Consider the following 26,072-nt stretch of genomic DNA (forward strand, 5'->3'; position numbering starts at 1 on the left):
AGTTCCTAAAAGATTGATTGTTGTTGTCCTAGTTGAGTTGTAACCTTGTTATTGTACTTACTATATCTCCTAAATCGCTTACTTAGAAGCATACTGATTAGGAGTCCTCTTGTAAATCCTCAAACTCGCTTAGTTTAGGTTGTGACTAGATTTAGTCATAAAGAAAAGTCTTTGTAATTGTAGAATTGCAAAGTGGCTTGGGATGATAGCACCACAAGTTAGAAAAAGCCTTTGTAACTAGGATAGTCATAAAGTGGATTGTGGTAAAGGTACCACAAGTTAGTTGAGTAAATCCTTTGCAATTGAAAGTATTGTAAAGTGGCTTGTAATAGGTAAGATTACAAGTTAGTAAAGTTAAAAGCCTGCAGGTGTAGGTCGTGGTTTTTTTATCCCCTTGTGCGGGATTTTTCCATGTAAAAATCCTCTGCCTCATTTACTTACTGCTTTACTAAGTGCTCTCAGCAGAAACTTGTAGAGGACCAGGTATTTAGTGGACCCATACAAACTATCAATTAGTACTAGAGCAAGTTCCTCCTATCATGTTAACACCTAGGAAGGATCCTCGTGACGACTCCACTAAATCTTGAAGAAGGTCAATCCATATACCACCCACCCAAGTTTGATGGAAAATACTATTGGTGGTGGAAAGCTAGAATGCATGATTTCATCATGGCTGAGGATTGTGAGCTTTGGGATATTATCTACGATGGTCCGTTTGTTCCAATCAAGACTAGTGGAGAATACACTGAATCAGACAAGAAAGCATTGAAGAAGAATGCTCGTGCCAAGAAAATACTTGTATATGGTTTGGAACCTAATGAGTACGACAGAATCTCTACATGTGACACTGCCAAGGAAATATGGGAGGCTTTGCAAAAGCTTATGATGGAACTACACAAGTAGAATAAGATAAATCTAATACTAACAATAATTCTACGATGGCAGTTGAAGGCGAGGAGACTGGATATAACTCAATGCTTGATTTGATAGGGCAATCAGACAATGATGAAGACAAAGGCAATGAAGAGGTAAACTTCAGGGATGTTCAGAAAAATCTAAAATCCTACTCTCCAAAAAAACTCATGTGTTTAGCTAATGTTTTAATTACTGCATTTTGTAGTCTTGCGGAGGATAGGGATTCCATGTTCTTAGAACTAGAAGAATCTAAACATACTAGGAAAGACTTAGTGGCTATAATTAATGATCAAAAGAATGTCATTGAAACTCTTAGAAAAGAAAAGAGTGATCTCTTGGCAGAAGCTGCTGACCAAAGGGAACAAATAGTAGAGCCCTTGACTAAGTCAAAACCTGAAAACCCTAAAAGAGGAAAGGAGATAGTTAGTGAGGAATATGTTAGGCTTGAAGATGAGGTGAAGGCCTTGAGATGTAGGATGAGCACTGAAATTGAGAAAAACGATCTCCTCCAAGCCAATCTAGAAAAACTAATGAATGACCTTGAAAAGTCTCTAAAGTGGACCTGGTTCGTAGAGGCTACCACTGCCTTGTTCACTAATGATAGTGAAAAAGGGCGGGGAATAGGGTTTTCAAGGAAAAAGGATCCTTACAACCCTCACAGTAAGAGCGCTACTGCATCCGATAACTGGCCTCGGACCTAATGTGGGAACACTAGGCACTCCAAGGAAGGTGTCCAGGTCAAAAATCAATCAGTACCAAAAGATAAAGTGGTTGCTGAAACTGTGATCACAAAAGAGGGACCAGGTTCCACTCATAGAAAACGCACATTACCTGTATGGACTAAAAGAGCTTTTACTCATCCTCTTGGTTACTACAAGGGACCCAAACTTGTTGGGGTTCCTAAAATAACTCCTAAAATTCTTGTGCATGGGACAGTGAAGGGAAGTGGTCAACAATGGTTCATGGATAGTGGATATTCGAAACACATGACTAGGAACACCACAAACTTTCTTTCACTAAAAGCCCTGCAGGGAGGGAGTGTATCCTTTGGCAATGGCAAAAAGGGGTACATTCTTGGAGTTGGAAAAGTTGGGAAGTCACTCACTCACTTTATTGAAAATGTGTACTATGTCAATGGACTTAAGTACAATCTCCTGAGTGTCTCTCAAATTTGCGATAAGGGAAACAAGGTGGAGCTCTTGTCCAAAATATGTACAGTCACTAACCTTGTGACTGGTGAAATAGTCCTGGTGGCCAAAAGATACAAGAACATCTATGTTGTTGATTTCAAATCTTTATATAGTGGTAATCTGAGTTGTCTGAAGGCGGTTGATGATGATGCTGAACTATAGCACAGAAGACTGGGCCATGCAAGCTTCTCTCTTCTAAACAAACTAATTCAGAAGGACTTGGTCTATGGTTTGCCTATGTCACAATTCAAAACTCAAAAACTCTGTGATGCCTATGCTAGAGGAAAACATGTAAAGTCCTCCTTTAAGTCAAAAAGAGATGTGAGCACCTCAAAACCACTTGAGCTCTTGTATATGGATCTGTGTGGACCTATGAGGGTGCAAAGCAGAGGAGGAAAGAGATACATTTTCGTGATCGTGGATGACTATTCCAGATTCACATGAACTTTGTTTCTTAGAACAAAAGATGAAACGGCTAAAGTATTTGTGGCCTTTATGAAGAACATTCAGGTGAAGATGGAGTCTAGAGTTGTATGCATTAGATCAGATCATGGGACAGAATTTGACAATGTCAAATTTGATGATTTATGCAATGAAAATGGTATCTCTCCCAACTTCTCAACTCCCAGAACTCCTCAGCAAAATGGTGTAGTAGAAAGAAAGAACAGAACTCTGGAAGAAATGGCAAGAACAATGCTGATTGATAGTGGACTTGCAAAGAACTTTTGGGCTGAAGCTGTCAACACTGTCTGCTACTTAGTGAACCGGTGCATGATCAAATCAATTCTAAACAAGACACCATATGAACTGCTGAATGGAAGAAAACCCAAGCTAACCTACCTAAGAACGTTTGGATGCAAATGTTATGTTCTCAACAATGGAAAAGATCAGCTTGGTAAGTTCAATGCCAAAAGTGACGAAGGGATATTTCTTGGCTACACTTCTCAAAGAAAGGCTTACAAGATATATAACAAGCGGAATCAATGTATTGAAGAAAGCGTCCATGTTATATTTGATGAATCTCACCCATCATTTGAGAAGAACCCTGAGGAAGATCAAGATGGAGAACCTTACTTGTTCTTGGTGAAGTCATTAACATGACAAACAGAAAGGCAGATATGATGAGTCAAATGAAGCAGGGAAATGAAGACAATGCTGCCTCATCATCTATAGAACCAAGGACTTCAATTACAACCACTGAAGCTGAAGAAAGAGTGGTTGATGCAGTTCAGGGAACTCCACTTGCATCTGAAGAAGGATAGAGGAAAATCAGCCAAACATACCTTCTTTTTCTCAGAATGAACCCCAATCATCTAACTAGAGACATCAAAGTTCTCACCCCATAGACAATATAATCACTCATCTAGATTCCGGAGTCCAAATTAGGTCAAGAGCTAGAAATTCACTTGCCTTCTCAGCTTTTCTCTCCCATATTGAACCCAAAAACATCAAGGAAGCACTAAAAGATGCAGATTGGATTACAGCCATGCAACACGAGTTGCATCAGTTTGAGAGAAACAGTGTGTGGCACCTGGTACACAAACCCCAAAATAGAACCATTATAGGAACCAGGTGGGTATTCAGAAACAAGCTCGATGAGCATGGAATTACCATAAGGAATAAGGCCAGGCTAGTGGTTCAAGGTTACAATCAGAAGGAAGGGATTGACTATGATGAAACTTTTGCTCCAGTGGCTCGCATGGAAGCCATCAGAATTCTGATCGCCTTGGCTTCTCATATGGAATTCGCTTTGTTCCAAATGGATGTCAAAAGTGCATTCTTGAATGGACTACTTAAGGAATAAGTCTATGTGAAGCAACCACCTGGGTTTGAAAGTCATGAGCACCCTGAGTATGTGTTCAAATTGGACAAAGCCCTGTATGGGCTAAAGCAGGCTCCTCGAGTGTGGTATGAAAGATTGCCAAATTTCTCTTAGAAAATGGCTTTAAGAGAGGGAAGATTGACAACACTCTTTTCTTAAAGAAACGAGGAAGGAACATGCTCATTGTTCAGGTCTATGTTGATGATATCATCTTTGGAGCAACAGCTGATTCTCTATGTGAAAAACTTGCAAAACTTATGGGGAATGAATTTGAAATGAGCATGATGGGGGAATTAAATTTCTTCTTGGGTCTTCAAGTAAAACAGTCCCCAAAAGGTACTTCCATCTGTCAGCAAAAATACATCAGGGAACTCTTGAAGAGGTTTGACATAGAAGCATCAAAGGTGATAGACACTCCCATTGCAACTGCCACTCGACTGGACATAGATGAAACAGGATCTCCTGTGAATCAAACAATGTATAGAGGCATCATTAGGTCTCTTCTCTATCTCACTGTCAGTCGACTTGATATTATTTTCAATGTGGGGTTGTGTGCGAGGTTTCAATCAAACCCCAAGGAATCTCACTTGAAGGCTGCCAAAAGAATACTAAGATATCTCAAAGGCACACAGGACATGGTGCTATATTATCCATCAGGCGACAATTTTAATCTAATTGGGTATGTTGATGCAGACTATGTAGGTTATCTTGAGGACAGAAAAAGTACTTCTGGGATGGCTCACTTCTTAGGATCATGTCTTATCTCTTGGGGTACAAGGAAGAAAAATTTAGTGGCTCTTTCAACAGCTGAAGCTGAATATGTGGCTGTTGCATCCTGTTGTGCTCAGTTTCTGTGGATCAAGCAGCAACTGGAGGATTTTGGAGTTCTCACTGAGAGTGTGCCTCACCTATGTGACAACACCAGTGCACTCAACATGGCAAAGAATCTAGTGCAACATAAAAGGACCAAACATATTGATGTGAGGCATCATTTTCTGAGAGATAATATGGAGAAAGGGTTGATATGCATGAAGTTCTGCAGCACTGAAGATCAAATTGCAGACATTTTTACCAAGGCACTAAGTAAGGAACAGTTCGAAAGAAACAGAGTAAAGTTGGGACTGTTGAGGCCAAACTAAGAACCTGATCCCTTTTTGAGTTGGCTAGAGCTATTAAGAAATAATAGGTTCAAAGTGTTTTCTGGCCCTGCCTAACTCACTTCAATACCATTGCAGGTAAACACGCATGATGAGCATAGAAGTAGTAGATGAAGTACATGACTGATAAAAGAGGATTAAATTCTTTTCAAAAAAAGGGGGAATGAGGGCTTGAAGAAAATGTTTCGCAAGAATCAGGTTCTTGTACTAAAGGTTAGTAGTTCTGTACATCCTTTAATACACGTCTTAAAAGGCACAAAATATAACTGCCATGTCATCAACTTTTTAGATCCGTCTATCACGTCTCTTCAATTCAAAACGTTCCATCTCGCTCTGAAACATCACGATTCTCCATGCCCAACCGCCGTTTCAGAACCGGTACCTATTCTTCTCACTTCATAATTGTCCTTTCCATTTAAAAACCTCTCTCGTATGCTCTTCCTAACCATAAGCCCTATTCTAAATTCACCAAAAAGGAAGGATCATCACACCTCCTCTTCCAATGGCTAAGAAAACCTCTGACTCATCTATGGAACCTATCCCATTCACTGAGTCTGTGTCACCCTCTATCACCTCCATTGCTACAATCACACCTTCCCTAGTTTCCCAACCTCCTCCCTACTATGAAACTCCTGAAACTATTGTTCCGTCCTCAACGTCATTTGATGCCCACACCAGTAAAACCCTAATTGGAAAACAAGGTGAAAATACTGACTTCACAAAAGACTCCGCCATCATTACCGTCGACTCTATGGTCGTGGAGCACCTGTTGAAGAAGAAAAGACTGTGTTTATCGTATTCGTGGATGGCATACTGCATGAAGTTATTTCTCAGAGACAAGAGTCACAAAGCATGTGGGTAGAAGGGACCCTTCTGGCTGTTGAAGGGGATGCAGCATTATGCACTACTGGGGCATCTCATGAGGAACCTGATCCCTCTCCGGAGGATCCAGGTCAGGACTCTCATCCCCAGGATAGTATTGTACCTGATGTCAATGTTGTGCCCCTGAAAATTCAAGCACCAGAAATGAGGTCTAGTGATGAAGAAGACTGGGACAATGTGGCCCTAGATACATTCTTGAGTCAGCGCAGGTTTGTCACCACTCTTGAGTCTGAAAGTAAACGGCCTACTACCAGGCTTCAAGTCAAAGTAGCCTACGATTCTGCACTTCAAAAGAGCAAGAAAAGTAGTAAAAATAAAAGTAAAAAGTTGGTAAATAATGGTGTCCTTTTAAGTGATGAAGTTATCCCTGTCGTTGTGGTGGAGGAATGAATCCCTAAGGAATCTGGTTCCCTTATTAGGAGGTACTGGAAAAAGGTTGAGTCTGTCTCCATAGAAAAAGGATCTACTTCCAAGTCCAAGACAAAGGAGGCAGTGAGTGATAAAGATATTCTTGTCAAGTCCAAGGGGAAAGGTAAAGTTAGTGGAGAAAAGCATAGGAAATGCATATGGGAAATAGTTGAAGAACCCGATTATGAGAAGAAAGCCAGAAGTGTCGTCTGCCTTGGATCTAAGCCACTAAGGCATCAAAAGGTTTTGCTGGGTCGCATGTTTGACCCAACAATCTCTGAGATGGCAGGAGTGTGTCAGCTTCTAGAAATGGTGGAGTTTCAGCAATGGACTCATCTGTTCTACATTGACGCTCCTAAAGTGTATGAGGAGGAGGTCAAGAGCTTCTTCACCAGTCTCTTTCCAGTGGATACTAACCATGTGTGTGCTTTAGTAAATGGGGTGGATATTGTCTTTGACGTGAAATTACTTAGGGAAATTCTGCAGGTTCCTACTGTTGGGGTGTCTAGTGTGAGAGATGTTTGTCAATACAACTTCCGAAATGTAGTCATGAAAGATAACTCTAATCAGAAGGGGGACCAGGTTCGTAAGAAAGCACTGCTTCCCGTCTACCAGTTGTTGTTTGAACTGGTGAACAAAGTCCTGTTGCCTCGAGCAGAAAGGAGATCTATCACTTCCAAATCTGATTTATTCTTAATGGAGCAATTGAACGGTTTCAACCCTATGAGTCTGCCTGCCATAATGATTGAGCACATGCAGAAAGTGGCTAATTTCAAGGATGGTAATCACGGGGTTCCTTATGGATTCTTGCTCCCGCAAGTGTTCAAATACTTTGAGGTTCCGCTGGGAACAGGTAAAGTAGGGACCCGTAAGCAGACATTCTCACAGACAACCTTGGAAGAGTGCGAGTGTATTGAGAAGTATGGAATGTGTAGAAAGCACTTCAACTGTGTCTCAGCTCATCAATTCCCAAAACAGTGCAGCTGAGGAGATACGTCGACTGAAGGCCAGGAATGCCATCCTGGAAGGCCAGCAAGCTCGAGCGGTTCCCTTGTCGAATGAAGAGGTGATCTGTTTGAATCAAGAAAATGCTGCCCTCAGGGTGCAAGTTGAGAACCTGAAAGCCAAACTGCTCAACGAGCAAAAGTCGGGAAACACCCGAATAGACCTTGTTCTCCAGACACTTGCCACTGCTTCCAAGTCTTTTCCTCCTAGTGCCCCCTAAGTTTCCCCTAAGTGACCAGTCATTTGGATGTTTTTTTTTCTATTGATGATTGGTGGATGTTTTTTTGTTGTGTTGTTATGGTTGGGATATACTACTACTGCTGCTCCCGTGATCAAGTCCAAATGTTGCCTCTTCCTTTTTCAAAGGAAGGGGCATATGAAACTATCTTTAATCTAAATCCTCTTTTATTTTGTCTATTACTTTCTCTTTGCATTCTGTTCTTTCTCATGCTAGTGTGCACATATGTGGCATGAGTTAGCTTGGGTGGACCTCTTTGTGCTTTTATTCTTTTTAATAATGCCAAAAGGGGAAAAAAGATTAATATGGACTCAGGGGGAATCACATTGGGGAACTGGTTCTTTATATATAAAGAAAAAAAGATAGATTAAGGCATCGTCTCAGGGGGGAACTCTTTGACACTGCTCTCTGCTGCCTTAATTCTGAACTTATAACTGTTTAAGTTTGTTATCATCAAAAAGGGAAAATTGATAGATCTTAAATACTCTTGCCTTGTATTTTGATGATCTAACAAACTTACTGATAAGAACCAGATAGGGAATCTGGCCTACTTGGATTGCTGCAAACTTAAATAGATTTCAGCTAAGGATGAACTGCTACAGATTCAGGAACTAGGAACCAATCAAGGACCTGGTGCTCCTGTGGTTCCTATGTAGCAATACAAAGTCATGTGGACACAGTTGGAACTGAAGTGACTGACGGCACTATTTCTGCCGCACAGCAATACACTGCCAGCCCACTCACTCTCTAACCAAACAAAGCACTCACATCACCTCAAGTGATGTGATCAAGATGTACCCGATGAAGCTTTATACAAAGACATCACTGGAAGGTTTCTGTTTCTTATTCAAGCTTTTGCAAAAAAATAGAAAACTCATCATCCTCTCAAGCTTGAAGAACAAGGTTGAACGTCACTACGGACCAGCTCCTAAAAGATTGATTGTTGTTGTCCTAGTTGAGTTGTAACCTTGTTATTGTACTTACTATATCTCCTAAATCGCTTACTTAGAAGTATACTGATTAGGAGTCCTCTTGTAAATCCTCAAACTCGCTGAGTTTAGGTTGTGACTAGATTTTGTCATAAAGAAAAGTCTTTGTAATTGTAGAATTGCAAAGTGGCTTGGGTGATGGCACCACAAGTTAGAAAAATCCTTTGTAACTAGGATAGTCACAAAGTGGCTTGTGATAAAGGTACCACAAGTTAGTTGAGTAAATCCTTTGCAATCGGAAGTATTGTAAAGTGGCTTGTAATAGGTAAGATTACAAGTTAGTAAAGTTAAAAGCCTACAGGTGTAGGTCGTGGTTTTTTGATCCCCTTGTGTGGGATTTCTCCACGTAAAAATCCTCTGCCTCATTTACTTACTGCTTTACTAAGTGCTCTCAACAGAAACTTGTAAAGGACCAGGTACTCTAAGAGTTGGTGGACCCATACAAACTATCACACCAAGTATAGTATAGGGCAAATCTAGCCCAAACATAAACAAATCCAGTGCAGATCCAGCCTAATGCGCATGAATCCAGGGCAAACCCGGCCCAAAAATCAAAAGCAACTGTGCCCACTATGGATGTACAGAATCCGAAGGGGCCGATCCAGCCTAAGCGCTATAATAAGCCAAATCCTGGCATGAACCAATTAAACAGGCCCTCGATTTCACTCAGTCATCAACCTCTCCAGTCTCTCGAGCTCACAACGCTCATGCTAAGCAGCCCTAATCAATGATACGAGATGTGACAATATACGATAACAGAGACTGAGATATGACATGTAATGATGAATGCTACTAAGTACATAACTATAATTAAGCAAATAACTCAACAACAAAGAACGACCATTGTGGGTCCCAATAGTACCCGCATATAGCCTAAATATGATTTCTAGCATAAATTACAGCTCAAGTACTCTAACACATGGAGTACAGTAAAAATGTTCCAATAAGATAGCTACACAGTTCCATGGAATCGAATAAATCACAATTCACATGGTGCACGCCCACACGCCCGTCACCTAGTATGTGCATCACCTCAATATCAATCACATAACACGTAATTTGAGGTTTAATACCCTCAGCATCAAGTTTAGAAGTGTTACTTACCTCGAACAAGCCAAATCCAATATCGAGCAAGCCAAATGATACTCCAAAAATGCCAAGCCAAGCGTATCGACCTCTGAACGGCTCGAAACTAGCCAAAAGCAACTCAAGAACATCAAATAATGCCTAATGAAATAATTCCAGATGATAAAGGTCGAATCTTTAAGCAAAACTCCAAAGTCAACCAAAAGGTCAAACCTGGGCCCATGCCTCAGAACCCGACAAAACTTACAAAATCCGACAACCCATTCAATTACGAGTTCAACCATATAAGTTTCAATCAAATCCGACTTCGAATCGATGTTCAAAACTCGAAAAATCACTCTATGAAACTTTAAACAAAAACCTCCAATTTCTCTCTTGAAATCCTCAATCAAATGCCAAAAATAGGATAGATTCATGAAATATAAACAAAATCGAATAGAGAACACTTACCTCAATCCATATGGTGAAAACAAAAATTGCTCCAATCCGAACTCCATAACTCCAAATATGATAAAATGACTCAAGGTCCGAAAATAAAGTATTTATATTCACTGCCCAGTGGTACTCTACGCAATCACAGTAGTACCCTCGCAATCGCGGTGAACAAACATACGCTACCACAAATAACTCTACGTGTTTATGGCACAAGCCTCACGAACGCGATGCACACAAAAGATAGAATTATGTGAACGCGATAGAAGCGGTGTGAACGCAAAGAAGAGGCCATTGACTACCCAGCTCAGTCAAACACTATGCGAATGCGTAGAAGAGAATGTGAATGCGAAAGACCAGTCCCCACAACCTACGCGAACGCAGTCAGCAAATCGCGATCGCGATGAAGAACTGTGACACCAGAAATTAGAAGAACACAGCAGTGCCAAAATGATCTGAAACTCATCCGAAACTCACTCGAGCCCCTCGGGACCCCGTACGAATATACCAACAAGTCCTGAAACATAACATTGACCTACTCTAGGCCTCAAATCACACATTACAACATCGAAACGACAAATCGCACCTCAAATCGAGCTTAATAAACTTTGAACTTTTCAACTTCTAAAACTCGTGCCAAAACATATTAAATCAACTCGAAATAAACTTAAATTTTGCACACAAGTCCCAATGACTTAACAAAACTATTCCAATTTCCGAAACCGCAATCCGAATACGATATCTTCAAATTCAACTCTCGGTCAAACTTATGAACTTTCCAAACCTTCAAATTTCCAACTTTGGCCAATTCGCGCCGAAACCTTCTAGAAATATTCAAATGCAAATCTGAGCATACACCCGAGACCAAAATCACCATCCCGACCTAACGGAACCATAAAACTCCGTTCCAGGGTCAAATACACAAAATCAAACTTGGTCAGTTCATTCTTCCAAATCACTTCGGAATAACCTGAAAGTGAAAACCGACGATTCACACAAGTCATAACATATCATACGGTGCTACTCATGCCCACAAACTACCGTACGAAGGACAAATGCTCAAAACGAACGGTCGGGTCGTTACACTATATTTTCCTAAACTAAGTTCCTCTTTCTCAAGTAAGAAGAATATCGAAAGGTATGAATCAATATTTGCAACCATCATTTCTAACTTTAAAGCATAAATAGGGTTAAGTAATACTAACCAATCAATAACAACCATAATATTAATACCCCATAATATTTACACACTAGGGTTGAATCACAACCCTAGATAGAAATCTAGCTACTCATACTAAGAGACATGGAAAAATAAAAATAAGAAGAAATTAAAGACATAAAACCAAAAATAAATGAAAGAGCAGATGATCTTCTCCAATTGTAGCTCAAACTTGCTCCAAATAGCTAAAAGTAACTAACTCATGGCTGCTACAGTGAAAAGTTGTCTTAAAAAGTCATAAAGTTCTAATGATAGGGCAAAATCTCTGATAAAAATGCCCTTCGGAGGGTTCTGCGGTCGCACATCAGCTTTTTCGGTCCGCACTTTGCTGGATTGACATTGCTTGTGCTTTCAGCAGGGGAAATTCTGCGGTTGCACTTCAGTTTTTGCGGCGGCACATCGGCTTTTGCGGTCGCACTTTAATTTTTGGGGGTATTGATACACATATTAACAATTAGAGTTTGAAAATTAGTTGATTTGATTTTGGCAGGAAAAGTAGTTGCTACTTGTTTCTCACTTTTTGCATTTCTTTTTTACTTTCTTTTAGTATTAGTCATATAAATAGAGCAAATTGCAATTGTAAAAGCATCTCTATCGTGATAGTGAAATCTGAATTTCCTTCTCTCTTTTCTTCTTCTTCTCCCTTTCTCTCATTTCTTCTCTCCTTCTTCGCATTTCTGCTTTCTTGTCACTGTTCTATTGGTAAATCTGTACCTGATACCAATAATTTGGTATCAGAAAACTAGCTAGAAATCAAGTGAGAGAATAAAACCTTAACGATATTTTCCACATCACGCGAAGAGATACTAAAAGGTACGCCACTTAATACAAAAGTTACAAATTAAAATATACAACAATTAAGCCTCGGTTGTTTGGCGGTGTGAGGAATTTTAACAAGAAAATACGCGAATGTCACACTTGGAATCTAAACTTGTGACCTAAAGCAAATTTTAAACTATTGTTGCATGTCACTACACTAAAAGTTTCCCTTGCAATGAAAATTCAACAATTTATATACATAAAAGAATAATTATTTCTACCCTACTTATATAGTGCAATTTTCCGATGAAACTGATCCAATTGTTCATAGCTCCACCCGTGCCTCATACCAAGCAGGTTGGGATCAGTTTTATGAATCTTTACCGTTCATGTTATAATTCTATTTAAGTTCGTCTTAGTCCAATGTAATAAAAAGAATTTAGTAACATGACCACAACTATGTAATAATAGAGCAAGCGACGATCAGGAAATACATGCCAACTCCAAAGGGATGAAACATGAAAAAGAATGTAAAGAGAGATTCGAATGATGAGTCCTATAGCAGCACATGCCCACGCCCCTTATTTGTTGTTACAGATGCACCCCTCGAAGGGAATTATTGAGAAGGAATAAATATTCTTCCTCTCCTATTATTGATTCCAAATGGCGGTGTTTTGGAATTGATAGAAAATCTAGTAGTTATGAGGCTGTCCATGATACTTATCTACTAACTTTTAATCTTGAGGCAGTTTCGTCTCTTCAAAATAGAACTCAGACAAGTTTTGCGCAGGAAAATAAATCCAATGAGAGAAGAGAAAAGGATAAAGTAGACTTTTTAGGTAATTGCACATGAAATGTGACCTTTTAGCATGTGGAGAGAGATCAGAACTTCAGAAGAAGCACATGCTGATATGACAAACATCCTTCTAACTTCTGGTCTGGACCCAATTGCCTTATTTTGCTTTTTTTGCTAACCAGAAGTTAGATTTTTCATGGATCCCTTTTCCTTACTAGTTTATACTCCCTCCGTTGTGAACGTATTTTTTTTTTGGTCCGTTCCAAAATAAATAATTTCTTTTTAAATTTAAAAATAATTTAGCTTAAATTCTAAATTTTACCCTTAGTGAAAAATTTTTATAATTACACAAATACTTTCGATCCCTTTTTGATTTGTTTAGGACCATAAATTTCAAAGGTCTTCATTATTTCTTAAACTTCATGCATAGACAAACAGATTCACATAAATTGAAACGAAAGTGTATCACTTCTACCAAAGGAGAATTAAGCCTCCCCTCCATACCCCCTCCCCCTCCTTGTATTATTTTAATCATATGGCCCTTTGTTGATGATGTTTTTGGTATTTAACAATGGCACTTCTCACCCAATCCACAACGTCCACTGCGCTGCTTTTCATTCTTCGGCATCTTTTACCTGTCGGTCAGTATTGACTGATGACTACACTTGCTCTTATTACAAGGACTATTCTACCCTTCTTTTACAACAGCGTAGGTGGGCATGTGTGTATATCGACTATTCCACTAAATCATGTTGATTAGTTTGAATAAAAATAATTAATTATTAGCATTTTTTGTGATCTCTATTGGAGTTGAGCCCTAGTCTCTTTGTGATTTTACTTTTTTATTGATGGCTTGGACACTCTTTGGTGCATAAATTATTGTACTTGTACCCTCCTTAACAATTTACACATAAACACGGAATAAGGAGCTACCAAGTTGGTCATTTTAGTAAGATTTTAGTATCAGTAATTGGAATCACAAAGGGAAAACTACAGATGTATCTCTGCATTCCCAATTCGATCAGATTGATTACGATTAAAGAAAATAGCACAAAACGAAAACTTTGTTATCTTTACAGTTTTCACATAATCACGCACTAAGGAGCTGCCAAGTTGGCCAACTTAGTAAGATTTTAGTATCAATTTTCGTGGTACATGTGTACCACGAAAGGGAAAACTACAAATGTATATCTGCATTCCCAATTCGATCAGATTGATTAGGAATAAAGAAAATAACACAAAACGAAACATTTGTTATTTTTAATTCTTTTATCTTCATTGGGTTCAATGAGACAAATTGGTGGTGCCAATGAGCTTCTTTTTTCTTTCTGTTTTTTATGGGGAGACTAGCTTAACAGCTGGAAATGAAAGCAGGGCATGTGAAGAAAATCCTATTTCTTTTTTCTACATCTCTGATCTCTAGACATACTATCAAAATGAAAGAACTCAAGGAAATCGAATTGGTAAATACTTACCCGCACATATCAATTTAACCGTAGCAGTCTAAATTAAAGTGAAAGTGTATATTACAATCATGGTTAAGTAATAATTAGTTGCAACAACAACAACAACAACAACGACGACCCAGTATAATTCCACAGGTGGGGTCTGGGGAGGGTAATATTACGCAGACCTTACCCCTACCCCGAATGGTAGAGAGGCTGTTTCCAGGAGACCCTCGTCTCAAAAAAGCAACAGGAGCCGATATATTAGTACCGTAAAAATGCATAATAAAACAACAGCAATATAAGAGATATTAAATACAGAATACGAAATACGAAATATGAAATATATGGCTGGTATAGTAAAACTAGCAGGTAAAGTCCTACATCAATAGACGATCAATGACATTCTTAGTCTAACTCCTAACTGACTAGTCTCACTCTATTGTGCTGTAGAAATATTCACAACTTTCCCCTAACCTACAACCTTAATGCTCGACCTCCATAATCCCCTGTCAAGGGTCATGTCCTCAGTAATCCTAAGTCTCACCATGTCCTGTCTGATCACCTCTCCCCAATACTTCTTAGGTCGCCCTCTACCTCTCCGCGTGCCCACCACAACCAGTCGCTCACACCTCCTCACCGGTGCATCAGTGCTCCTCCTCTGAATGTGTCCGAACCATCTGAGTCTTACTTCCCGCATCTTGTCCTCCATGGGGGCCACGCCCACCTTCTCTTGAATATCTTCATTCCTAATCTTATCCATCCTTGTATGCCCGCATATCCACCTCAACATCCTCATCTCTGCTACTTTCATCTTCTGTATGTGTGAGTTCTTTACCGACCAACATTCAGTTCCATATAACATGACAGGCCTAACCACTGCTCTATAAAACTTACCTTTTAGTAACGCTGGCATTTTCTTGTCACACAAGACTCCCGATGCTAACCTCCACTTCATCCACCCCACCCCTATACGGTGTGTGACATCCTCGTCAATCTCTCCGATCCCCTGAATAACTAATCCAAGGTACTTGAAACTAACCCTCTTGGGAATGACTTGAGAGTCAAGCCTCACTTCAACTCCCGCTTCCGTCGGCTCAACTCCAAATTTGCACTCGAGGTATTCCGTCTTCGTCCTGCTCAACTTGAAACCTTTAGACTCAAGAGCATGTCTCCAAATCTCTAGCCTCTCATTGACGCCGCCTCGTGTCTCGTTATTTAGAATAATGTCATCAGCAAATAGCATGCACCATGGCACCTCCCCTTGAATATGATGAGTCAGTGCATCCATCACCAGGGCAAATAGGAATGGGCTGAGCGCAGACCCTTGGTGCAACCCCGTAATAACTGGAAAGTGTTTAGAGTCGCCTCCTACTGTCCTAACCCGAGTCTTAGCTCCAGCATACATGTCTTTAATCACCCTAATATAGTCAACCGGGACCCCTTTATCCTCTAAGCAGCTCCATAAGACCTCTCTAGGAACCCTATCGTACGCTTTCTCCATATCAATAAACACCATGTGGAGATCCTTCTTCCTATCCCTATACTGTTCCACCATCCTCCTAATAAGGTGGATAGCTTCTGTGGTAGATCGCCCCGGCATGAACCCGAACTGGTTGTCTGAAATAGACACCGTCCTTCGCACTCTCATTTCTACCACTCTCTCCCAAACTTTCATGGTATGACTTAGTAATTTTATGCCCCTATAGTTGTTACAGCTCTGGACATCACCTTTGTTCTTATACAACGGGACCATTGTACTCCACCTCCATTCTTCAGGCATCCTATTAGTTGCGAATGACAGAAATAACGTATACTTATTAATTTGGTATAAAACCAGATAGAATAAGCAAAAAAAAATTACAAAATTAGTGATTAATTAGGTTCAGCGGCGGTTTAAATTGTATGAGTTCTAAATTCTAGAATAGTGGTATCAAGTGTTAGTAATTGCATTCTAAATTTAATTTTTGTACACATTTTGTAAACTATTTAATACTCCCTTCGTCCAAGTTTACTTATTCATTATACTAAAAATAGATGTCCACTTTTATTTGTCCGATTTGAAAAGTCAATAGATAATTTTCCATTCTATATCTATTTTATCCTTCTTATTAAGTACTACTCACTTATTTTCAAATTTATTTTCCAACATATAATAAATATGGGTGATAGAGTAAAATTACTCTGTTATTTATTATTTTTTTAAGAGCGTGCCAAGTTAATAATTGACAAATAATGGACGGAGAGAATACATATACAAAATCTCAATTAAAATATGAGATTCGGCCGAAGCGTACTTAACCTCCTAGCTCTGAATGAAGGATGGGGAGTTCTTAGTAGATTGTGCAATAGAGTCTTTGTCCTGGATCGACAAATAGCTTCTTGGTTCAAGTGCATGAGCATGAAAGCATGAGATTGTCGCAGGACAAGGCATGGGCGTTCTGTTGACTCTTTTTTTGACTCACTCACTGAACTCAAGATTCAAGCACCGTACTCCCTCCTTCCGTTCTAATTTATGTAAATATTTTTTTTTTGGTCTGTTTAAAAAAAAAAGAATCCTTTTCTAAATTTGGTAACAATTTAACTTAAAGTTACAATTCTATCCTTAATGAGAAATTTTTATAACCACACAAATACTCTGGCCCCTAATTGACTTGTTTAGGACCACAAATTCCAAAAATCTTTATTTTTTCTTAAATTCCGTGCCCAGTTAAACAGGTTCACGTGATATGGAACGAATTGAGTATAACCCATCCTTATTTTCTTTGCCTTTATCCGACACAAAGCTTCTTTCTTTACTGCATCGTTTCCCTTCCATGTAAATTCTTGCTAGTACTTCAGTATGCAGTATCTTTGACCCCTGTGTTCCTAAGAAATGGGAGTGGGCTATCTCCATTATTAGGGGCGTTCATATTTCAGTTTGGATCGATTTTTCCCTCAAAAGAAACCAAATCAAGTAAGTCGGTTTTTTCTCGATTCGGTTTATGTCGAGTTTTGTCGGTTTTTTTTTAAATATAAGACATACACTACCAAACATATTCCGGCGACTACATTTTCAACGTAACACTATCAAATCAATTGTCTTTGAGAAATCTATTATTTACCAAGATATATTGATGATAATTGAATCAAACAGTGATGAATAATTGAAGGACTCAATTAAAAATATATTATTTTTAATATGAAATAGATTCTTTAACTTAACAAAAGAAAACTATCAATCAAACTAGAATGTAAAGGTAAAGAACTGTACTAAAAGTGCAAACGATTAATATTTACCATAAAATTTTAAAAACTTTGTAAAATATACATATATATAGGTGTAATAATAAATTTGAAATAACTACTTCTATAGTCGGTTTGGTTCGGGTTTTTTTTAGTTATTTTTTGATTAAAACCAAAATCAAACCAAATTTGATCAGTTTTTAAAATTTAAAACCAAAACCAAACCAATAAGTATTAGTTTTTTTGGTCGGTTTGGTTTTCGATTTGGTTCGATTTTTCGGGTTTTTATGAACACCTCTATCCATCATGATACCATTGCCCGTATCCATCTTTACAATATACTGCAATTTGCAAGTATCTTCACAAAATTAGACGGTCGAAAGTCAAGGTTTAATTCAGTATCTAAGTAATCGTTTCACTATAATTGAACATATATTATTGTCCATTTTGAGTATATAAGAACATACAAAGGGGATTATAAAGTATTAGATTACCTAGTACATTATTTTAAGATTTTATATTGAACGTTCAAACTCTAAGTACAACATTGCATTACAAGAAGGAATTTCTTAAAATATTATAATTTTATTTTATTAAAAGTGAAGTACGGCATCAACCAACCCTCACTAAACATAAGATAAAGGAAACAAATATTGTGAGCAAAGACGAATCTCGAACTCAAATTTTATGAGTTCAATATTAAGGGTTCTTGAAATGAACCTGGTGGCTCCATTAGCATCGTCAGTGATAGGTATACAAATACAATTAATTGAAAGAATGAACTTCCTTAAAGTTTTCTTTTTCTATGTTGAGCTTGTCTTTGCTCATTAAAATGACTTTGTAGATCACCCTTACAACTTTGAACTTCATTGTATTGCATGACTGATATGCCAAATGATTGCAAAATATTCACCAGAATCTAAAATTGGCATGGTTGGGAAAGGATTGCAAGGACTTGCTTTTATGCCTCGTCCATCTTAAGGATTTTCTCTTTGAAGAAAACGGGAAAGAAAGGAGAAACATGTGACAAGTCACTCTCGCCACTAATGCTAAGCCAACGTCTCATATAACGAATAGTAATAGTCTCGTCTATTGACAATACCATGCCGACTTGCGTGATATCGAACTGCCAAATTTAGCAGTCAAAAAGTTTTTCACAGACACTAAAGGGCTCCCACAGTAAAAAAAGAAGAAGGGAAAGCTACTCCTTACTCGTTACTTTAAATAATCATGTAAAGTTAACAGAAATTTAAACGAGGGTTAAATGGAAGGTACAGTCTTTGTGTCTGTGGGATGTTTGTGAGTAGTTAAACTGAGAAGTGTTAAAAAAAAAAATTGGTGCACTAAGCTATTGCTATGCGTGGGATTCGGGTGAAGAATCGGACCATAAGAGTCTATTATATGTTCTTAAAAACACCGTGAAGTGTTAATTGTTGAAAAGCATTTCATGTTAAATGCATTATTGACAAAATTAGTTTTCTCTCCTGTGTACTATGAATAAATTTATATTATATCTCCCAAAATGAAAATACGCATAACAATGAGATTTAACTAATTAGTACTAGTATGTATCACTTTTTCTTGATGCAAGCAACCCAATTTAGTAGTAGTTCTTTACTATCCTTTTAATAGGGTTTATATTATTTTATCTAATCTTTGAATATAAAACACATTTTTCATAAAACAGTTCAGGTCATTTTACATTAGAAGTTCACTAGAATAGACTCCTAAAAGGTAAAAAAAAGAGTACATCAAATATTGGGCAAGAGAGAGTAATACTAGACTAATAGCCATCAATTAATTAAATGAAGCCAAAAAAAGGTCACTAACTGCTAATGGGGTTTAATGATTGCAAGCAGGCAGGACGTTAAAGGGGCAGCTTCTTCCTTTGCTTTATAAATACAGAGAGGGGGTTTCTTGTTTCTCTGCCACTGCAGCCCTTTGCCGGTAGTGGGTCGTTTAGTAGAGGTTTGTTGGTTGGTTTAGGGGGCTGGGGTTTTAGAGTGTACTTTTCAGTTAGGCAGTTTCCAAAATGGCTTCTTCCTTTTCTTCTTCTTCTTCCACATTTGCCATAGCCACTTTCCTTTTTCTGCTATGCTTCACTACCCCTCTGTTTCTTGCCAAACCTCAACACCATGCCCACCATCCTCGCTTTGCTTCACATAACTATAGAGATGCTCTCGCCAAATCCATTATTTATTTTGAGGGTCAGAGGTCCGGGAAGCTCCCTTCTAACCAGAGGATCACTTGGCGCAAAGATTCTGGCCTTTCAGATGGCAAAGCCATGGGTGTATGTTTTCCTAAAAAATTTAGGCCCTTTTAGCATTATAAATGGTTGCTGTTTTGTTTTAACACTAGAAATGGTCCTCTGTCGACATTTTTAGCTGTAAAGGGAGAATCTTGAACTTGTTTCTGTTGATTTTGGGGTGAATAATGATAATGCAGGTCCTCTTTTGACATGTTTAGTTGTTAAGGAAGAATCTTGAACTGTTTTTGTTGATTTTGGGTGAATAATGACAATGCAGATCCTATTCTGTCATGTTTAGTTGTAAAGGAAGAATCTTGATATTGTTATTGTTGATTTTTGGGGTGATTAATGGCAATGCAGGTCCTCTTTTGACATGGTTAGTTATAAAGGATGGATACTTGAACTTGTTTTTGTTGATTTGGGGAGAATAATAGCAATGCAGGTCCTATTTTAACATTTTTAGTTGTACAGGAAGAATCTTGAACTTGTTTTTGCTGATTTTGGGGTGAATAATAGCAATGCAGGTCCTCTTTTGACATGTTTCCTTGTAAAGGAAGAATCTTGAACTTGTTTTGGGGTCAATTTGTGTTTGTTGATTTTGGGATGAACAATGGCAATGCAGGTTGATTTGGTTGGTGGATATTACGACGCTGGAGACAATGTGAAGTTCGGTTTCCCAATGGCATTCACAACCACAATGCTGTCATGGAGTGTGCTTGAGTTTGGTGGATTGATGAAAGGAGAGTTGCAGAATGCTAAAGAAGCCATTGGTTGGGCTACAGAGTATCTTCTCAAGGCCACTGCTTATCCGGACACCATTTACGTTCAGGTTCAATTCTGATCTCAAGAGTGGAACACCTCAACTCTGAAGTGAATAATACTTAATTTTTGTCTTGAAGCAAGTCTTTAACTTTTATATGCAATATTGTTGTAGGTGGGGGATGCAGGAAAGGACCACTCTTGTTGGGAGAGACCCGAGGATATGGACACCCCAAGAAGTGTTTTCAAGATTGACAAAAACACTCCAGGGACTGAGGTTGCTGCTGAAACTGCTGCTGCTCTTGCTGCCGCTTCTTTAGTCTATAGAAAATGCAACCCTTCTTACTCCAAACTACTAGTCAAAAGGGCCATCAGGGTATTTCTCAGAAACACCATCATTTGTTGTATATAGATCAAGAAAATGGGTGGCAGAACCTTAGGTTTTTTTTGTTTGTGTTGGTTTTTAGGTGTTCGAATTTGCGGATAAGTACAGAGGTTCATACAGCAATGGGTTGAGAAAAGTAGTGTGCCCCTATTATTGCTCAGTTTCTGGATATGAGGTAAAAGAAAATCAGCTATGTACTGCAGTTTCGCTTGAAATATTCTCACCATTTTAAGGTGAAAGATAATATCTGTTCTTAGCTGATGCACTGATTTTGAATGATAAATGTATAGGATGAGCTGTTGTGGGGTGCTGCTTGGTTACATAGAGCCACAAAGAACCCATCTTATATCAATTATATCCAAAGAAATGGGCAAATTCTTGGTGCTGCAGAGACTGATAACACATTCGGGTGGGACAATAAGCATGTTGGAGCAAGGATTCTTCTTTCCAAGGTTCAATATTTACCTGTGTATTTTTAGGTACTTGCTTGTTAGTTGGCTAATATCAATTTAATGGGATTATTTTCTTTCTCTTTTCAGGCATTTCTTGTTCAAAAGCTTCAATCTCTTCATGATTATAAGAGTCACGCGGACAACTACATTTGCTCCCTAATTCCAGGCACAGCGTTTTCTCAGGCTCAATATACACCAGGTTAATTTCCTAGTTCATTTTCACATTTCTCTTAGTTTCCAGTTCAAAGCTGTGGATTAAAAAAACTTCAATTTTACAGGAGGGTTACTCTTCAAGATGGATGACAGCAATATGCAGTATGTGACCTCCACCTCTTTCCTGCTAGTCACCTATGCCAAGTACTTAACGTCCGCTCGCATGGTAGTTAAATGTGGTGGAGTTGTTGTTACACCAAAGAGGCTACGAAACATAGCCAAAAAGCAGGTATGCTAAAATCAATTTTGTAACATTTTAAGTATATAGTGTAGACCCTCAGTGCATAAAGTAAACCCGTGCGTGCAGGTGGACTATTTGTTAGGAGACAATCCATTGAAAATGTCATTTATGGTGGGATATGGAGCTAGTTATCCACAGAGGATTCATCACAGGGGATCTTCATTGCCCTCGGTCTCAAACCATCCATCAAAAATAGAATGCAGGTCCGGATTCAGTGTGATGAGTTCACAAGCACCAAACCCGAACGTACTGGTGGGGGCTGTGGTTGGTGGTCCGGATGAGCACGATCGTTTCCCAGATGAGCGTTCAGATTATGAGCAATCTGAACCCGCCACTTACATTAACGCTCCGCTAGTTGGAACACTGACTTACCTGGCTCACTCATTTGGCCAACTCTAGAGAAGAAGTGTCATGGAACTCTAAAGATAGAATAGTAGAATCAAGAATGAAGCCATGTTGGTCTTTTTTTTTCTTTTTTCTATATGCTGTTACTAGTAAAATAGGTAGTAATATAATATAGGTCCTAATTATCCTATTGGTGTTGTGTTGGTGTGTGGTGGGTGTATTGTATTGGCCGAGACCCCCCCCCCCCCCGAGCCGCCCCCCCCCCCCCCCTCCCCCGCGGGGGGGGGGGGGCCCCTAATGCACAGGCATGATGTTGCTTTCATTTTTTGTATTGGCCTTGGAGCATATGTTATCAGTATTATTAATGTATTTCTATAGTGATAGCTTCCTTGTTTCGTCTTGCAACGGCGTTTCTTTGAAGTATAAAGTTCAGTGACTTTCTAATTCATTTTTTTCGCTTTACTAGTAACTAGTAATTGTGCAGTGAAAAAAAAAGGACAAAAAGTGAGAACTTTACTTGTGATTTCCATGTGTGGACGAACAAGTGCACAACAGCTGAAAAACAAATTATGCAAAGGCCAGATTTGGGTTTTAGGAGCCAACGTTCTGAAAGGAGAAGTAATAGCTTGCAAAGTACTACCATGAATTGAGGGGCCAAATATTTGACCGTTACTTCTTAAAAGATAGTGTAGCGAAGAGCCCAATAAGTCCTAAAACCCAACAAAATAACGACTCAAAATTGACATTGAAGTGTGAAGGAGGGGTCACGTGGTCAAAAGGCTGCAAATACTGTCAGACTAAAGTAAAAAATGTGTCAGTGACTTACAACTCTCTCTCTCTCTCGTAGTACCGTAAATAAAATCAATTCAATTTATCATGCTTAAATAATTTAATAAAGTAAAAATATAAACTATCTAATCATAATTATATGATAAAAGTTTATATATGCACACATATCTTTTGATTTAGTGTAAACTAACTTTTTACCAAACAAAACCAAAGCACACACTTTGCTTCTTTGCAGCTTCTGACTTTGAGCTTTGAAGTTCTCTCTCTAATTTACCTCTTATCTTTAGAAGTTCGGAAAAGGAGGTGACATTAGCCAAAGCAGAAAGAACGTATTTAAATGGAACTAAAAGTTTATATTATTAATAATACAACTTAATGATTATGATATTGTATGCGGTTAAAACAGGGCCTACCCGATTGTGCTATTTGATCGAGATAAGGGAACTGCACTAAGGGTTAGCCTCGTAATGAGTCAGACCAGAGCACGAAGACGAGGTGTCGAGTCTGAGGATCGAGGTACCTGTCGGGATCGAGGCCAGCAGCGACCAAGACCAAATATGACAGACTTCGAGCAAAGCGCAATAACGGCAAGGCGAGATATCCCTGACTGACCGGAGATCATGGCGTAAATCTCGGAACAGATCAAATCAAGGTCAGTTATCTAGTTAATCATGGGATTACTTCCATAGTTAGAATTGTATCTTAAATAGGATTCCTCTACTATATAAAGAGGGTCCCAATCATCTTGTAGACAACTTACATTAACACAGATTAAAGCAATACAATATTCTCTCTTTAATTTACATTCTCTTGTTTATCAGCTTGTTGCATTTTAACTATTCTTGCATAACTAGCTTGAGAGTATTCAAGCTCGAGGCCTCTGTCCAAACGCTGGTTTGCTTTATATTATTATCAATTTCTATCACTTATCTTTACGTTTATCAATTGGTATTAGTTGAAATCACATATCCTTAAAACCACATTATAAGTTTAATTGTTATATAATTTTTAGGGTAAACAGTTTGGCGCCCACCGTGGGGCTAAGGATAATAGTGATTGCCTAGTATTAATCCTCATAACACACATTGCTTTTACTGTTGTTCTCGTAAGTGTCTTTGATTCCAGGAACCAACATGTCGAACTCTCAAGCAGTACCCACTCACACAGATACCGGCCTTGGTCTTCATGGCGAGAACGAGCACATAGTTGCTCCGGAAAACGGAGTACCTCCAATCAATCCTGACGGACCACATGCCGTAGATCCAGTCGATGTCAGTTCTCGTGTTGCCATTCACAGAAATTTAGGCGCGGACCCTAAAAAACAGCGCCCGTAGAGATGCTCGTGCAGCCGATCAGAACGCATAGAGTAGTGAAGAAGGAGGGATTAGCCTTCGAATGATATTTGAAATGTTACAAACTCAGCAGGTTGCGGTAGCGCAACTCCAAAATCAGAATCAAGCACCAAGCAGAATCGAACTCGATACATCATAGGAAGTTGTTCATAGGGTCGAATCTGTACAGGATAAATTAAACGATAATGGATCGGGAATTGACCCCACCATCATGAAGATGCTCGAGGAGCTCACTAAACGGATTGAATTAGGAGAAAAGAAAATTGAGGCTAATAATAAAAAGGTAGAAACATACAACTCACGGGTTGATCAAATACCGGGGGCATCCCCAATTCTAAAGGGTTTAGATTCGAAGAAGTTCGTACAGAAGCCCTTCCCACCAAGTGCGACTCCGAAGCCCATTCCAAAGAAGTTCCGCATGCAAGAAATTCCCAAGTACAATAGAACCACTGATCCTAATAAGCATGTCACTTCTTATACATGCGCAATAAAAGGAAATGATTTAGAAGATGATGAAATTGAATCTGTTCTGTTGAAAAGTTTGGAGAAACTCTATCGAAGGGGGCAATGATATGGTACCACAATTTACCACCTAATTCCATCGATTCCTTCGCCATGCTTGCCGATTCGTTCGTAAAGGCACACGCCAGAGCAATAAAGGTCGCGACTAGGAATTCAGACCTCTTCAAAGTGAAACAAAAGGATAATGAAAAGCTAAGGGAATTCGTATCTCGGTTTCAGATGGAACGCATGGACCTACCCCCGGTCACCGATGATTGGGCCATCCACGCCTTCACTCAAGGTTTGAACGAGCGAAGTTCAGTAGCATCACGTCAACTAAAGCAGAATTTGATTGATTATCCAATAGTGACCTAGGTCGATATACATAATCGATGTCAGTCAAAGATTAGGGTCCAAGATGATTAGTTGGGAGCCCCTTCTGGTTCCGTTTACCCAAATAGATCCGAAGGCAGGATTCAAAGAGACATCGACAGAGCCCCGATCAAACAGAGATCGGTACCAACCATATAGCGCAGATGTAGAAATAACGGAGCGGGACCCAATCCCGTTCGAAATGATCGAAGGAATAATCGAGGTCAAAATTCTCGAGGGCTCATGAGTAAGAGTGGATTCGATAAACATGTCGACCCTAAAAAAGTGCCACGATTATAGGAATACAACTTCAGCGTCGATGCTTCGGGTATTATGTCAGCCATTGGACGAACCAAGGATACTAGGTGGCCTAGACCCCTACAGACCGATCCAGCTCAAAGGAACCCAAATCAAATATGTAAGTGCCATGGAACCCATGGTCATAGAACCGAAGACTGCAGGCATTTAAGGGAGGAGGTAGCTCGTTGTTACACCCCTTATTTTCGTAAGTAAAAGTACGCCATAAGTAAATTCGTGAAGGTAAGAGGATGAGTGAGTGGAAGAAAATGAGTTTCATCGAAGTTTGATAATTTGGGATAAAATACGGTCCAAGCTATAATACCCGGTATTTATGGACTAGTGCCATACAAGGTATCATATGACCATGATAGTAAGGTGTATAAAGTGTGTTAAAAGTAAGTAGTATTTTAAGTAATTTGAGATAATTCTTAATTATGTGGGTAATTGCTTAATTATTGGATTAGTGGGGAATTACCAAGTTAATTAAGGAATTGGTAATTAATTAAGATGTTGTGGATAAGCCTAAAAGGCTCCCCAATGTGGTAGC

At 39.0% G+C, this 26,072-nt stretch overlaps 1 protein-coding gene across 1 annotated transcript; it reads left to right on the plus strand.

Annotated features, from left to right (window-relative positions):
• Positions 1 to 19,474: 19,474 nt before the first annotated feature.
• LOC107788548 (endoglucanase 17) lies at positions 19,475 to 22,448 on the plus strand. Its single transcript, XM_016610229.2, has 8 exons — positions 19,475 to 19,858; positions 20,439 to 20,645; positions 20,751 to 20,951; positions 21,043 to 21,135; positions 21,251 to 21,412; positions 21,500 to 21,611; positions 21,691 to 21,854; positions 21,933 to 22,448. Exons 1-8 carry the CDS (start codon positions 19,601 to 19,603, stop codon positions 22,263 to 22,265), a joined length of 1,530 nt encoding a protein of 509 aa, XP_016465715.1. The 5' UTR covers positions 19,475 to 19,600; the 3' UTR covers positions 22,266 to 22,448.
• Positions 22,449 to 26,072: the final 3,624 nt, after the last annotated feature.

This window comes from Nicotiana tabacum, chromosome 22 (genome assembly GCF_000715075.1).
Source record: "Nicotiana tabacum cultivar K326 chromosome 22, ASM71507v2, whole genome shotgun sequence".
In the NCBI taxonomy this organism is placed as follows: Eukaryota; Viridiplantae; Streptophyta; class Magnoliopsida; order Solanales; family Solanaceae; genus Nicotiana; species Nicotiana tabacum.

Coding starts and splice junctions, on each gene's coding strand:
- LOC107788548 (XM_016610229.2), top strand. CDS start 19,601: ATGGCTTCTTCCTTTTCTTCTTCTTCTTCCACATTTGCCATAGCCACT. Junction 20,646..20,750: donor CGGACACCATTTACGTTCAG/GTTCAATTCTGA, acceptor ATATTGTTGTAG/GTGGGGGATGCAGGAAAGGA. Junction 21,855..21,932: donor GAAACATAGCCAAAAAGCAG/GTATGCTAAAAT, acceptor CCGTGCGTGCAG/GTGGACTATTTGTTAGGAGA.